Raw genomic sequence first — 16,632 nt, forward strand, 5'->3', positions numbered from 1 at the left:
AAAAAAAAGAAAAGAAAGAAAATTAAAGAAAAAAAGAAAGAAAAGAAAAAAGAGCCTTCCACTTAGCCAGGCAATGGTGGCACGCCTTTAAGCCCAGCACTCAGGGAGGCAGAGGCAGGCAGATCTCTGTGAGTTCAAAGCCATCCTGGTCTACAGAGTGAGATTTCAGGACAATCAGAGATATCCGGAAAAATCAGGGATAGAAGCAGACTGTATCAACACCTCCTAATCATGATAAACTAGTGTGTATCCTTTAATTCCAACAAGCATTCTGCTTTTGGGCTCTATATGAGAACTCTACTTTCGAGTTTCTAGCTTTTCTCTAACCCACCTCAACCATCCCAGTACACCCCAGCCCACTCCACCACCTCATCCACCACCAGTTTAAGTTTTGGGGCAAGCTGGGGGAATCTTCAGAACAATTTCCTTCTCTTTTGAACAAAGAAAAAGTTCCATCGCTAAAACAATAACCACCTAGCATACCTGCATACATCACTGCAAAAAGTCATTTGCCTTCTCTAAAATGCAGGCTCTAAACAAAAAGATGAATCAGTAATTGTGCTATTTTCAAAGTGGTAACAGATGGCTTTAAAGTATAATTAAAATATTGCTCTGATTAGTTTTTGTCAACTGACACAAGCCAGAGTCATTTGAAAAGAGGGAACTTCGGGCCGGGCGGTGGTGGCGCATGCCTGTAATCCCAGCACTCGGGAGGCAGAGGCAGGCGGATCTCTGTGAGTTAGAGGCCAGCCTGGTCTACAAGAGCTAGTTCCAGGACAGGCTCCAAAGCTACAGAGAAACCCTGTCTCGAAAAACCAAAAAAAAAAAAGAAAGAAAAGAGGGAACTTCAACAGAGAATATGGCCCACCAGACTGGCCCATGGTTAAGACTGTGGGGCATTTTCTTGGTTAATGATTGATGTGGCAGGGTCCAGCTCACCTTGGGTGGTATAACGCCTGGGCAGGTGGTCCTGAGTTATACAAGTAAGCAGCATTCTTCTATGGTCTCTGCTTCAGTTTCTCACACATGGTCCTCCTGCCTTGAGTTCCTTTTCTAATTTCCCTCAGTAATGGAGTGTGAACTGAGAATTAAAGGTCATCTTCAGCTACACAGTGGATTCCAGGTGTGGGATACATTAGAACCTGATTCAAAAAACAACTATTTTAAATTTGATGTTTTTCCTAATCAGGTAGAATGTTTTGAGGGGAGCTGGGAATATGCTCCAGGACAGCATGCAGATGCTCCCTATATAGGTGTCAGCACTGCAAGGAAAAAGGAAAAAAAAAAATGATCTGGGTCAAGCAAACTAAAAGGCCAGCTTAACCTTGGGAGTAGCTTAACTCTGTGCTACTAGCAGGCAAGGCCCAAAGATCCCCTAAAAACTGTTTTCTAGGGCTGGAGAGATGGTTCAGCAGTTAAGAGTACTGGCTGATCTTTCATGGAACCAGTGCTCAATTCCCATCACCCACAACAGTCTATAACTCCAGTTCCAAGGGATATGATGCCTTTCTGGTCTCCATGGGCACTCCATACACATGGTACACAAACAGATATGCAAGCAAAACACCCCTATCAAAAAAAAAAAAAAAAGGTTTCTTTTTCCAACTGTTGATTATGATCTACTAGTAGACCATAAATGCAAGAGTAACTTTTTTTTAGAGACAGGGTTTTACTGTAGCTATCAAGCCTGTCCTGGAACTTGCTCTTGGAGACCAGGCTGGCCTGGAACTCACAGGGATCCGCCTGCCTCTGCCTCCGGGAGCTGGGATTAAAGGTGTGCCACCACCACCCGGCACTTTTTTTTTTTTTAAGTGTGTGAAAACAGAACAAGACAGCTCACATGGCAGTCATGGTAGCACATGTATATAATGCCAGCACCCAGAAGACTGCATTGGAAAGAGTAAGTTTGAGGGCAGCCTATACACAATGAGATCCTACAGAACAAAGCAAAACAAAAACAAAAACAAAAAAACCTAAAAAGACAGTGTACACCACAACGTTATGGTTGCATGCTTGCTCAGCTGCTATAAGGCCCGAGTTCCCTGGAGGAGAGGGGAGAAATTACACATTGTAAGCATTGTGTCATAATTCTGTTACAGAGTGACAAGAAAAAGTTACATCTTATAAGCACAAGTTCAGCTTCATGATCTACGGTCTCTTAAGTTTCTATTATAAAATCTAAGCTTTAGAAATATTGTTTCAAGCACTAGACTACCAATGAAAAAGACAAAAGGAAGACTTCATAAGCAAAAAGATCAAAGATTAGCATTAGGATGCTACTATTAGATTGGACAAGATCAGACTTGAGACCAGGTTCAATACCACAGTAAAGAAACATGATAAAATAAAAAGGGCATTCTACAAAATTGTCAAAGTCATTGTGAAGGGGTAGAAAGAACACTTGTTTTAAGGCAAAGACTAGAGAGCAGAGAGAGGTTCCAGGCATAGTGGCTCATGCTTCTAACCTCAACACCCAGGAGACTAAAGCACAAGTGCCGTGAGCTTGAACCCAGCTTGAACTACAAGACCCTATCTCAAGTTGATTGGTTATTTAAATAAAAATATAAGGGCTGGAGAGGTGGCTCAACAGTTAAGAGTGCTTGTTGCTCTTGCAGAGGACCTGCAGAAGGACATGACAGTCAGTCCTAACCTGGTGGTACTATCTTTCTGACTGCCTAGAAATGAACTACTGTATCCCAGTCATGAAAGTGTTCAGACCTGGGTAATAATTTACACAGGTCCCTTGTGATGACTGAAGAAACTTAATATGGAGCCAGGCATCCCTTAAGGGTCATTGGTCTGTTGATCTGGGAGATCTTACTGGCCTGCAGGTGAGAGAGAATAGAATAATGGGCTGTGAAGTATTAACAGCTGCCTTTGCTTCTGTAAAACCTGGAATGGGATGGAATGATCTTTTTACTACTATAGAGTGGGAAAAGAAGAAATGACTGAGGGAAGAAAAACAACTTTCCTGCCCAGTTAAGGATTCCAAGGATAGTCATAAAAATACACACCTTTCTGATGTCCACTTTAAAACCCCACTTTAACCCCTTTCCACATGGCATGCTGTCTAGTTCTGAGGCTGCCGTCCTTCTGTTAACAGTAAGAATAGACTCATTTAGTCTAAATTTGAATTGAGCCTAAGATTTTGGTTTCTCCCAGTGGATTCGAACACCACAGCAGACCTAGGTTTGGTCGCTAGCACTCACATGGTAGCTCACAAACACCTGTAATTCTAGTTCCAGGGGGTCCAACTCCTTCTTCTTTCTTATGTGGGTACCAGGCACACATATGATGCAGACAAAATCACTCATACACATAAAATAAAATAGATAAATCTTTTAAGATACTTTAAAAAGGGTGTAGTACCTCATACTTGTAATTCCAGTATCAATATGCTGCGAACTATCATAAATTGAGGGAATCCGGGTGTACGTAATAAGTTCCTGGCCAGCATAAAGCTACAGTCTCAAAAGCATTTTTTTTCCAAAAAGCTCTACTTCTCTTAACCCAACCCATACTCCACTTACTGTATTTATCACTAGTCTCACTACCTTCCTAGTGTTATTGCTCAACTGTGTATATAGTCCCTGAGTTTTGTAAGCAATAACAGCAGAGATGCGCTCCACAACTCTGATTAAATAAAGAAAAGATGCATTTGATAATAAGAAATCTCCTTGGCTAAATATGTATACTTGGAGATCATTATTTTTTTTTAATGCAAAGTTAGAGGAGAAAAATAACATTTTTCTTCTAAACAACCAAGAAGTACTCAGGGAGCCACAGCAATTGAAAGGTAGAGACAGATCAGGAGCTCAAGGTCCTCCTTAGCTGTACAGCAAGCCCCAGGCTACACGAAGACCTTGTCTCAGAACAAAACTCCTGTTTTCTGTATTGTTAAGGAAATGTTGCAAGGGCAGAGGGTCTAAATCACTAGTGGAGTACTTGCTAGCAAGATCAAGACTCCAGGCTCTCCAGCACTGAAAAATCAATAAATAAACCAAGAAGCAAAGGTATGAAAGACAGCTACAGAACAAATCTCATTCCTAGTTTTATTTTCAGACCAAAACGTACTAAGAAGCAGAAAGAAGTTGGGTAGTTTCCTCCTTTGCTAAAATTGACATAAGCACATTCTAGAAAGTAGAACTTACTGTCTTCAGTATGCAAACCACACTAATTATGAACATTTAAAATATTTCCTAAGGATGTTATTTAAGTTTTTACAATTTAAATGGCCTATTACTCCCTCAATACCTAAAGTAATTATCCCTAATTAAGAGGCAAGTCATCTTATATTCTGATTTAATGTACCTACCAATTGAGATAGCCCCTAATCAAAATCAGGCTGATTCTTAACGAACATGCTTATGCAGTTTCAAACTCTCTGCCCTTACATTTTTAAAACTGACAAATTAAAGCTTTGGCCCTGCTAGTTAAACTTCTTTACCACTGAGTTACATCCCAGGGGATCCCATGCCCTCTTCTGGCCTCTACAGGCACCAGGGATGTACATGGTACACATACACACATGCAGGAAAAACACCCAAGCACACAGAAATAATCACAAATAAGCAAGTAAATAAATAAATAAACAGATGGCTTACTCTTCTGAATATCAACCAATAATTACCTAGTAAGTAAGGCACAATCCCAAACCACAATTATCAGGCAGTTTTGTTGCTTGTTGTTGGGATTTTTGTTGTTATTTAGACAGGATTTCACACTGTAATTTACACTGAGTGCTGAGAGTACAAATGATTGTTATCTTTATGCCTGACTGTTGTTCAATTTTAAAGCACAAAGCCAAAGAGTTAAATAATTTGCTACAAGACAATGTATTTTGAGTCAAAAACATATAAAAACCAAAACAGGGCTGGGATCTAGCTCAGTGTGATCTAGCTCCATCTGTCAAGCACTAGAAAACAACAGGAAGGTACAAGGTGAGTATGTTACCTTTACTAAGATTCCTACCATAGCAATATGTATGCACACACACACACCTACCTAGAAACGGGAAAGATCAAGTTTTCACTGTATGTACCTCCTTGGGTCTGAATATTTACTGCCCATTTCAATGCACAATCACATGTTGCTTAATACTATGAATACGGGGCTAGAGAGAGGGCTCAGTTGTTAAGAGCACTGTCTGCTCTTCCAAAGGACCTGGTTTCAATTCCCAGCACCCACATGGCCGTTTTCAACTATCTGTAATTCCAGTTCCAGGGCATCTGGCACCCTCACACAGACATACATGAAGGTAAAACCCTAAAGCCCATTAAAATAAATAAATAAATAAACCTAAGCACACACAACACACACACAAAACAGGAATACATTCTGACAAATAAATTACAAGGCAATTCTGTCACTGTTCTAACATTAAAGAGTATACTTACATTACACAAGCCTAAGTGGTATAGTTAATTACATACGTATTAGAAGGCACTAGCTTCAATTCCCAGTATGCAAAAGCAAAACTATTTTGTTTAATGATACACAGCCTTCTGACATTTCCGAACAGTCATAATGAAGTGGTATTTAAATCTTGCTGCATAAATGTGTATCTTACTACAGTCTCCAGCATCTTACAACTCCTATACTATCTAAACCTAGGTCCTTGAATATAAATGCTTCATTTTTTTTTTCTTAAAAAATATTTTATTTTTTTGCCAGGCGGTGGTGACGCACTCCTTTAATCCCAGCACTTGGAAGAGAGAGGCAGGCGGATCTCTGTGAGTTCGAGGCCAGCCTGGTCTGCAAGAGCTAGTTCCAGGACAGGCTCCAAAGCTACAGAGAAACCCTGTCTCGGAAAAAAATATATTTTTTTACATATGTGTATGTATGTCATATGTGTAGATGGCATGGTGGCAAGAGGACACTGGATCCCCTGGAGCAGGAATTAGATTGTGAGCCACCCAACTTGGGTTCTCGGAACTAAACCAGGGTCCTCTGGAAGACCACCTGGTTGGCCTTGAACTCTCATGTCTCCTGCTTGTCTCCAGAATGCTGGGATTACATGAAAAAACCACACACAGTGTCACAATGCCTGGTTTAAATGCTTTCTTAAAAATTCAGAATTTCTTTAATCCCAGTACTTGGGACGCAGAGACAGGCAAATCTCTGTGAGCCTACGGAAAACCTGGTCTACACAGCAAGTTCCAGGCCAGCCAGGGTTACAGAGAGAGACTATTTATTTCCAAAAGAAGAAAGAAAAAAAGAAAAGTTCAGATTTTCAATTGTGGGACCTTCCACCCCTTATTCTCAAAGAGACAAGAAGGAATTTCCTAGCAGAATGTTTTAAAATTAGAAACAGACTAGCCTCATGTTCCCAGAAAGATAGCACTTTCCTTCCCCCCTCCCACTGGGAAGATTCCAAACACAAAGACACTCTTGCTCAGCCCAGGCAGCCACCTGGTACAGGCTGATGAAGATGGCCTGAGTCAGGAACAGGGTGGCCTTGCTCTAAGAACAAAAAAAACCTAGCTGACCTAGCCATAAACAAAGGACATTGAGCCTATAGTTCATGATCCTAGAGAAGTTAAATCATAAGATGAACCCAAAGAAAAACATATATAGATCCTCCTGGAAATTGGAAGCAGACAAGATTGCCGGGAAAAAGTTGGAAGCATGGGGGTGGGGTGGAAGGAAGGGGGGGGGAGAGAAGGGAGAAGGGGAGGATTGGGAAGAGCTTGGGGGAGTGGGATGGTTGAGATGGAGGAAGGGCGGATATGGGAGCAGGCAAGAAAAATATCTTAAGAGAGCCATTTTAGGGTTGGCAAGAGACTTGGCTCTATAGGGGTTCCCAGGTGTCCAAGGGGATGTCCCCAGCTAGGTCCTTGGGCAGCAGAGGAGAGGGTGCCTGAACTGGCCTTCTCCCATAGCCACACTGATGAATATCTTGCATATCACCAAAGAACCTTCATCCGCGATGGAGCACCGGACTGAGCTCCCAAGGCCCAGATGAAGAGCAGAAGGAGGGAGAAGATGAGCAAGGAAGTCAGGGCTGCGAGGGGTTCATCCATCCACTGAGACGGTGTGACTGATCTAATGGGAGCTCACCAAGGCCAGCTAGACTGGGACTGAACAAGCATGTGATCAAACTGGACTCTCTGAATGTGGCTGACAATGAGTGCTGACTGAGAAGCCAATGATAATGGCACTGGGATTTGTTTCTACTGCATGTACTGGCTTTGTGGGACCCTAGTCTGTTTGGATGCACACATTCCTAGACCTGGATGGAGGGGGAAGAGCCTTGACTTACCACAGGGCAGGGTACCCTGCCTTCTCTTAGGACTGGAGGGGGAGGGAGAGGAGGGAGGGGAAGGGAAATGGGAAGAGGGGAGGAGGTGAAATTTTTGAATTGTATTATTTATAAAGCAATAAAAAAAAAAGAAAAGAAAAAAACCTAGCTGACATAGCAGGAAGGGACAGAGCAAAAGACCTTGCACCCGTGCCAAAGCAGCTTCAAAAAGCCTCTTTGTAGTTACACCTTTAAAAGCTTACTCCACAGAGGAGATACAACTCCTCTCTACCTCGCGGCAGCAGGGGTTAGAGATGGGTTCTGAACTGGTTCGTATTACGCTAAATAAACCTTGCTTATTACAGTCTGGTTCTCTCTGGTGGTCTCTCTGGGGGTCGTGGTCTACGCACAACACAATTACAAGAGACAGGTATCTCATCAAGTAGGCCAGGCTGGCCTCGAATCCATAGCAATCCTCCCACTGAGCCTCCTCATTGAAGGGATTACAGGTGGGAGCTACCCACCAGGCTCCACTTCATTTTCTTTTTAATTTACACTTGAACCCTGCAGGGCTTTGACTGACTGACCTTACCCTTAACTTAGCCAAAAGGCTGGGACTCCTTGGCAAATTTGTAAACAGTTAAGTGATTGCCTGCAACTGTGCTAAGTAAGTTTGTAAACACTCAGTATAGTTACATTTAAATTTGAAGCTCTTTTACTGGAACCTGTTTCTAAACCGTCTGTACTGCTGGAACTCACTTATCTAAATGCAAAAACTCCTGCTGTGTTTCTCCACAGCACAGTGGTTATCTGGGAAGAGGACAGATAGCCACGGGCAGGACCCCTGCTACAAGAATCCAGAACCCAGGTTTATTGAACTAAATGCTACTTTCACAAACCAAGTCATTAGAATTATGGAAATCGTGTGTCTGTGTGTGCATGCGTGTGTTTGAATGACACAATTCTAGAACTCCAACCTTTAAAACACATGCTAGGTTTGGGGTATAGTTCAGTGGTAAAACACTTGTCTAGCACCAACTCCTGGGGTTCAATCCCAAGCAGTCAAAACAAAGTGTTTAAAAACAGGAGCCAGCCACCACAAGACAAAAACTTGAAACAAGTCACAATCAGCAAGCAGCCCAGTATGCAATGTCATACGCAAACATTATACCCAAACAAACCACTGTTCAACTACTAAATTGGCTTCCTTTTCAACGAGTAATTAAAGTGCCTTTAAGAACTCTGCTGTAACGCTTCTATTTAAATTCCTAAACAAAAAAACTTTCCATCATACTGTACTCATCTTAGAAGTAAAAAAGATAAATCACATTAAAAATTACTGTTCTCTTCTGGAGACTGTGAGCTATTCAACACCAAGAATCACAGCACTGGTTCCTGACCCACAGTAGTAAACAGTCAATGAAAACAGTACAGAATGTACTCAGCAGCATAGCCATTCAAAAAATTCCATCTAGACAGCCAGGCTTTACAGTAGGAACTAGAGAAAATATTCTGAAACAATGTCAGAGATTATCTTATGCTCTCACTGTGATCCAATATTAAGAAAATATGTAATATAACTAAAATATACAGTTCCATAGAAATAATTTTAAATTATCTTTCAGAACACAGGAGAATTGGAACTCTACAACAGGTTCTCCCACACATCCATGCTATACTGCTCTGCACTCTTCTCGGACTTTTATTTTTCTCTTGCACAGCAGAGGAGAAGGATGGCGTGGAGGCCAGGGCCTTCTGCATAACCTAGGGGTCATAAGCAATTTCTATTTCTCTGTGTTGACTGTATTCTCCAACTCAATTCCTGCTGAGGTAAAACTTAAAATTTAAACAAATTCATTTTTAGCTCACATACCAACAATTAACTAGTGTTCTCCAAGGTATCAAGAACATACATTAGGGAAAAATACTGTCTTCAGAAAGTGGAACTCACAAAACCTAACATCCACAAGGAGAAAAAATATGCTGGCCTCCTTTCTTTCACTATATACAAAACAACTCAAAACAGATTAAAGACTTTGGTATAAACTATAAAACTACTAAAGAAAAAAGACTTTTTAGATATAACCCTAAAAGCAAAAAGGTAATGGGTTATTACATCCAACTAAAAGCCCCAGCAGAACTTCTGCACAGGAAGAAATATGCACGATAAAGAGAATCTTCTGAATAGGAGGGGGAAAATTGTTTCTACAAACTATTTCTGTGTAAGCAATTCAAACAATAACAAACAACAAAAAACTAACACACAAATAGTGTAAAAAAAAACCCACTTTAATAGAATCGACGTATCATGAAAAAAATCCAAAGTTTCACTAATTATCAGGAAAATACCACTTAAATCACAATAAGGCAGTTAGGAATACAGTTAGATGATAATTCATGTGCTGTGGGTTCAGATGAAGGAAGAATAACACCACAGAATTGCCTAACCCAATCAGTGGTGATTATCAAAAAGATAAAACTAAAAAACAAAAATCATGCAGTGGTGGCACACATCTTTAATCCCAGCACTTGGAAGGCAGAGAGGCAGGAGGATCTGAGTTCAAAGCCAGCCTGGTCTAGAGAGTGAGTACAGATACAGCCAGAGCTAGAGGGGAGAATCCTGTCTCGAAAAACAAAAACCCACAAAATCTCATGAAAGCTGAAAATCCCACTGCTGCATATACGTCCAAAGGAAATGAAATCAGTATGTCATGTCCAGTGGAGACTATCCACAACCAAGATAGGAAATCAACCAAGTGCCCATCAACTAATAAATGGATAAAGAAAATGTAAGACACATACACAATGGAATACTATTCAGCCATAAAATGGCGAAATCCTATCATTTACAAAAACATGGACTAAACTGGAAGATGTGAAGTTCAGTTAAAGGAACCCAACACATAAACACAAAACATGGAGAATCCAAACTGTGGAACCAGAGACTGGGGAAAAAGGGTACAAATAGAATTTATTTAATAGTACAAAGTTACAATTAGAAATAGGATGCCCTATTACATGTTAGAGTAACAAGAATAATGTAATGTGTTTATCAAAATAAGTAGCTATAATAAAGGATATAGAATGGCTTCATTACAAAGAAATTACTGATGTTTTGAGGTGGTGGAGCTGCTAATAACACTGATCAATCATTACATAATGCATACAACTGTAACATACCCTGCCCCGTGTATGTATGTATATATATATGTACAACTACTTTGAGGGAAGACAGGCAGGCAGGCAGGCAAACTGTGGTGGAACAGACCTATAGAGAGGGCTGAGGCAGAAGACCAAGGCCAGACTTTGTTTTCCTTTTGGTTTTTGTTTTGTTTTGTTTTTTGAGATAAGAGTTTTTCTGTGTACCTCAGGCTGTCCTGGATCTTACTCTGTAGAGCATGATGGTCTCCAGCTCTGCCTCCCCGAGTGCAAGTGCTACCCTCGCCCAGATTGTTTTCCTTTTTCAGAAAGGAAAGGGAACAGAAGAGAAAGAAATATGGTGATCAATAGCTAATTCTGTTGACATTGAGATTTTTGGGTTTTTTTGTTTTTTTGTTTCTCAAGACAGGGTTTCTCTGTAGCTTTGGAGCCTGTCCAAACTCACAAAGATCCGCCTGCCTCTGCCTCCTGAGTGCTGGGATTATGTTGCTGTTGTTCTGACACAGGTTTCCCAGGCTAGCCTGGAACTCAGAAATTCCCCTGCCTGATTCCAGAATGCGGGGGCATGGCTTAGTTTAAAATACAGGACTGAAGGGATGGCTCTGCAGGTAAAGATGCTTACCACACAAACCTGATGATCTGAAATTAACCCGGGACCCCACCGTGACAAGTACAATCCAGTTTTGAAAGCAGTCATTTGGACCTCCACATCTACACTGTTACAGGGCTGCATCCGCACATGCCACACAAACAGAATAATAATAATCTTAAAATAAACAGGGCTGGAGAGATGGGCTCAGTGGTTAAAGCACCCATTGCTCTTGAAGAGAACCTGTGCTAGGTTCCCAGCACCCACCCATGTTAACAGCTCTCTGTAGCCCAAGTTCTGTGGGAGGCATGGATCACAAATAAGTACTAAGGGAACCAGACACGTTAAACATGCAGGGTTGTTCCTTCAAATGAAGGGATGCTAGCTTGTTATCTGCCCGGAAGGCTGAGTAGATGTGGGTCTGATGACCTTTGTGCTATGAGATCACACCAAATTCTCCCCCATACTCTCACAGTAAAGTAAGCTTGTCAATCCACAGAACTTTATCTTTACAGAAGATGTCACATGACAGCGTTTAGATGCAATCACATCTTAAACTTTATTGTGCACATGGAATTGACCAGGAAACTTTTCACTAAATTGTGCTGCACTCAAATCTGTCTAAAACAAACTACTTGAGGGGTCAGTCCTAGAGTTTGAAGCAATACTTGGTTGGCATGGACTTACATGGTGACCAGTGATGCCTGACAAAGTTCCAGCACTTCAACACTAGAGACCACACTTCTCCGGCACCTTTTTACTTCCATTTCTAATGATCCTCAATATTAATGCCTTTCCCTGTGGGAAATTTTGCGCCGGCTTTGATAAAGGATGAAAATATGTACAATGTAGCCTCTCTAAACAAAATAATTCTCTGGGGAAAAAAAATTACTGCCACCATGGAATCAAGAATTCCAATGTGTCTTCCTAATTACACCAAGAAGAGGAACATCAGAGACTTACTAGACCCTTGTGATCCCAAGGATAAAATGTCTACAATTCTTATCCAGAGCCTAAGGCCATTAAGGGCAAGAGTTCAGTTAATAAATATAGAGAAATCAGAATGGTCCAGTATAATGGGGGAAAGAGTAAGACACCAGGACCTTTCCTTTTGGGAGCGTTATGAAGGAACAGGCCCACAGAGTTACAACTAAGAAACTGTAGTAGTGTCGGCTACCCCAAAGTAGTTCTTTTCCCAACATCAGGCATTTGGATAAAGGTCTTCAATCCCTTAGGGGCTTGAGGAAAATTACTACTTGATAAAGCAGTTATTCTTATCTCTAGCAAGAGGAACTAGTGGTGCCTATTGTCAAGGTCAATCTAGGTTCTTCAACCCCTGGTCTAAACCACACCCCAGTTCACAGGGCCCTCTCTCACATTTAGTCCTGTGTGAAACTATACAGTATAAAAGCTGCAATCTTTTCTCAATACAGTGCGCTGGCAGACAATCGGATTCTCCCTCAGATGGTGTGTTTGTCTGCGCATCCGTCCATGTTGCCGTCATCATGCAAAAACTGGTCCCTTTGAGACCTGAACCCCCCTGCCAAAGCAGTCTCCTGCATATACTGGCTTTTTGGTCAAAATACCGTCTTGCCTCCCTCAGACTGTTACTCTACTGGTACGGTGGTTGCAGAGAGCCCTGGAATGTCAAGAGAGTTTGACACCCTCTTCATGATGGTGTCATAAATTCTGATTCATGATGCATAAACATTAAGTGCAGACAAATCACCCATACACATTAGATAAAAATAAACCTTAAAGATATTTTTAACAATATATAAAATAAAAATTGGGCTAGTAAATCCTGAGTTGATCCGTGGGTCTCACAAGGTAGAGAACTGACTCCTGCAAGCCTTTCTTCATATCTACATGCTGTGACACAGGCACACAGATACACACACACAACAGAACAAACTTTAAGTAAACACAAAAGTGATGAGTTTAAAAAAACTGAGCAATGCTCAAGGCTCACAGAATACTATCTCTGAAGCCCTGTGACTGATAAGTTTATCCATTCTGGCATTCCTGAAGCACGAACAGCCCAGTTCTAGACAGGAGAAAGATGCAGAAAAGGTTGAATTGCAATCCCAAGGTTAGAAAAGAAGACTCAGTTTCTAGCTCCTACTTCTAGCCGTAAATCCCATGTTAACTGAAGTAGATGTCCAGACACAATTCTTAAAAATGTTCGAGTTGGAACCCCACCCCCCATTCTCTATGTGACCCAGGATGACCTCAAAAATCCCACCTGCCTGCCTCAGCCTCTCAAATGCAGGATTAGGGCTGTACACCAGATCTAGAGATCACTTTTGTGGCTTATAATTTGGGGGTGGAGAGAATAAATCAGTCTTTAGACTGTGCCTGCTTAGCATCCAAGAGACACTGGGTGACCCTCAGCATGGAACAGCACTGGAGAGATGGAAACAAGAAAATCCAAGATTTAAGGTCATCCTCCACTAAGTGAGTTTGAGGCCAGTCTGTGCTATGTCCTCAATATGAATTATAACTTACAATTTTTGAAACTACCAATGATTATTTCATTAGTTTGATTTTTTATCAAGATAAGAGGAAATGATTTATGGACATTAAGACTCATCACATAATAAACCCAACATAGGAAAATATCTTCATTTTAAAAAACTGTTTCATTCATTAAAAGTAACTTTAAGAACTGATGATGTATCTAGCATGCTCAATCCCTAGTACCATTTTATACACACACACAGAATGACACTTTTATATTAATCGCCAAAAATAAAGAGCCTTATAGTCTTTATTGCATGAGACTTCATTTTCCCGGTATTATTCATCTTTAAAACCATTATCAGTGGACAATACTAGGGAATTAATATGCCAAACTAAAATAGACTTAATTTTTTCTACAGGTTAAAAAGCGGACTCCAAGGCCGGGCGGTGGTGGCACATGCCTTTAATCCCAGCACTTGGGAGGCAGGGGCAGGTGGATCTCTGTGAGTTCGAGGCCAGCCTGGTCTACAAGAGCTAGTTCCAGGACAGGAACCAAAAGCTATGGAGAAACCCTGTCTCGAAAATCAAAAACAAACAAACAAAGCGGACTCCAAATTGGTCATGCAATTTGGTCATGGTGATGCAAATCTGAAATCCCAGCATTTGGGATGGGTGAAGTAGGACAACTACCCAAAATTCATTGCCAGCCAGGCCTACACGGAAAGATTCCATCTCAAAACAATCTCCCAAAAGGTGACATACACTTAACAAACAAAACCCCAAAAAGTGGACTCCACTTATAAGCAAGAGCCTATTTGTAAATTACACTAAAATAATTTCTCCAGTTTATAATAAGCTTTGCATATAAAGACCAAGTAAGAATAAGTAAGCACTTTTTCAGGGCAGAAATTTCAAAAATTCTTTAAACAATGACTCTCTAATGCTGCCTCCAACTTTCTAATTGCATATATCTATAAACAAGCCATCCTCGATCCTACAAAGTTCTTTTCAAAATAAAGAGTAGCCATCAAAAAATGTATAAGCATAAAGTGCATATAGCAATGGAGATTGTTCTGTATGAGATCAGGTACCCTGAGCCTATATAAAAGATTGCAGAATCTGGAACCTGGCGAGTGAGAGTAACTTTGCAATCCTAAAATGCTCCACCACTGTTCAAACCTCAGTGTTTCCAAAACAAAATCTCAACAATGAGACATCCATTAGGTTCACTCGTAGTGGGAAAACGGTCCATTTCTTCCTCACTTGGGCAATTTTATCAATGTTCTCCAACGCAAGCAGCAGCCCCTTGGAATTTCACATGTTATCTGCGGGAGTCGTGATTAAGTCCAAATGTAGACCCAAACTCTGATTTCTGTCATAAGCAAACTGTTCTTAACATTCTAAACCCTAGTTAGAAGACGCTGTTCGAAAGCAATGTCCTTGGGAAAGAAAAGAATGGGAAGGTCTACAACCGACCTAAGCACAATCCCTTGTCAACTAAGACACTCAACAGGAAAGAACCCAAGAAATGTGGGGTGGAGGTGGGGGTGCAGGGGGCCGGAAATCCTACTCTTCCGGAACGTAAAGGAGAAACCGACACTGGAAAAGCCGCCCCCAAGGGACAACCGTCTCCGGAACGGGTGACAGCTCCCTTGCACCGCGGAGAGCAGCCAGCACTATCGGCCGCGCACCGCAGACGCCGCCGCCACTCCCAGCTTGCAGGTCCGGCGGGATTGGCTCGGGAACATCAACAAAGACCTTACGGTCCGAGAGCCTAACCCAACAACAAAGGCCGGACGACCGCGCGCACCGGCTGGGAGCGGGGAACTTCCGCGCGACAGCCCAGCCCCGGAGCCCGCGGCGCAGCCCGGGGAGCGTGCACCGAGCCCGAGGCCACCCGGCCCAGCCCCGGCCGCCGAACACAAAGGCGCGGACCGCCCGCGCTCCGGCCGCTCAGGCCCCGCGGAGGGGAGGGGCTCACCTGGCACAGCTGCCGGCAGTAGGCTCCGCCCCGGGCCCGCCCACCGGGGGCGGGGAGCCCGAGGCCACCCGGCCTGAAGCCGCCGGCGGCACCGCCACCTGCGCTCCCCTATCTTCGCAAATGGGACGTCTCACCCACCCATCTGCCTAGGAACCGAGCCAGCTCTGCGCTGCCCCGCCCTGCAAAGCCAACGAGGTCTTCCGGCACAGTCAGAGCGCGCCCGCCTCAGTTTACCCAGACTCAGGAGCCACCCTTTTGAAAGGAAAGAGAGCCCCCTCTCCTCCTGGGCTGCCTCTCCTCACCCAGGTCTCTGTTGGGTGCCCACCCGGAACCTAAGGTGAAAGGGAAAGAGCACCTGCATGCCAACCCGTCCCCTCACTGCCAGGCCCATGGTCTGAAGTGGCTCTTCTTTAAAAAGTGTATTTCCCTATAAACCCCCAAACTTTTAATAAAAGCTGAAGTTAATATTAAGTGACACTTTTTTCTTTAAAAAAAAATAATTGCTTAGAAATTATTTGTTAGCGGAGCAGTGGTGGCATATGCCTTTAATCCAGTTCTCAAGACTTCCTAATGTTGTGACCCTTTAATGTGTTTCCTCATGTTGTGGTAACCCCCCAATCATAAGATTATTTCGTTGCTACTTACTTAATAACTGTGATTTTGCTACTATTATGAAACATAATGTAACTATCTGATAGGCAAGATATCTGATACGTGATCCCTTTGGGGTCACAACTCACAGGTTGAGAACCACTGCTTAATCCCTGTACCCAGGAAGTAGAAGCAGGCGAATCTTTAAATTCAACGCCCAGACTAGACTACAGAGTGAGTTCCAGGACAGTCAGGGCTACACAGAGAAACCCTGTCTTGAAGCTACCCTCCCCGCACCGCCCCAAAGAAAGAAAATTATTTGTTTATCCCTCTCTGCATCCCTATTCAGTTTTCCATGTTTTATTGGTAACACACCATGTCAGCACTGGATCCAAGGGAATACAAGCCTTTGGTGACATCAAAGCCCCTACTTTGGGCTGTGTCTGGGCAGGTACCCTCCCCTGATTTCAACCTGGAGCAGGCCAATGCTGAGCACAGGTCACTATAGGTTCAGCCAGGAGAGAAACTGGATGTGATGACAGACACTTGTGATCCCAGCCTCAGGAGGCCAAGTCAGAAGGGTTACAGAGTTCAAGGCTAGCCTTGGCC

At 42.6% G+C, this 16,632-nt stretch overlaps 1 protein-coding gene across 1 annotated transcript in view; it reads right to left on the bottom strand.

Annotated features, from left to right (window-relative positions):
- Znf292 (zinc finger protein 292) overlaps positions 1-16,632 on the bottom strand; it is a 78,618-nt gene that overhangs the window by 60,680 nt on the left and 1,306 nt on the right. The window contains exon 2 of the mRNA XM_005361975.3: positions 15,433-15,487. Within this exon, the coding sequence (XP_005362032.1) occupies positions 15,433-15,487 (55 nt within the window). The remainder of the gene's footprint in view (positions 1-15,432; positions 15,488-16,632) is intronic.

This window comes from Microtus ochrogaster, linkage group LG5 (assembly GCF_000317375.1).
Source record: "Microtus ochrogaster isolate Prairie Vole_2 linkage group LG5, MicOch1.0, whole genome shotgun sequence".
NCBI classification, from domain to species: domain Eukaryota; kingdom Metazoa; phylum Chordata; class Mammalia; order Rodentia; family Cricetidae; genus Microtus; species Microtus ochrogaster.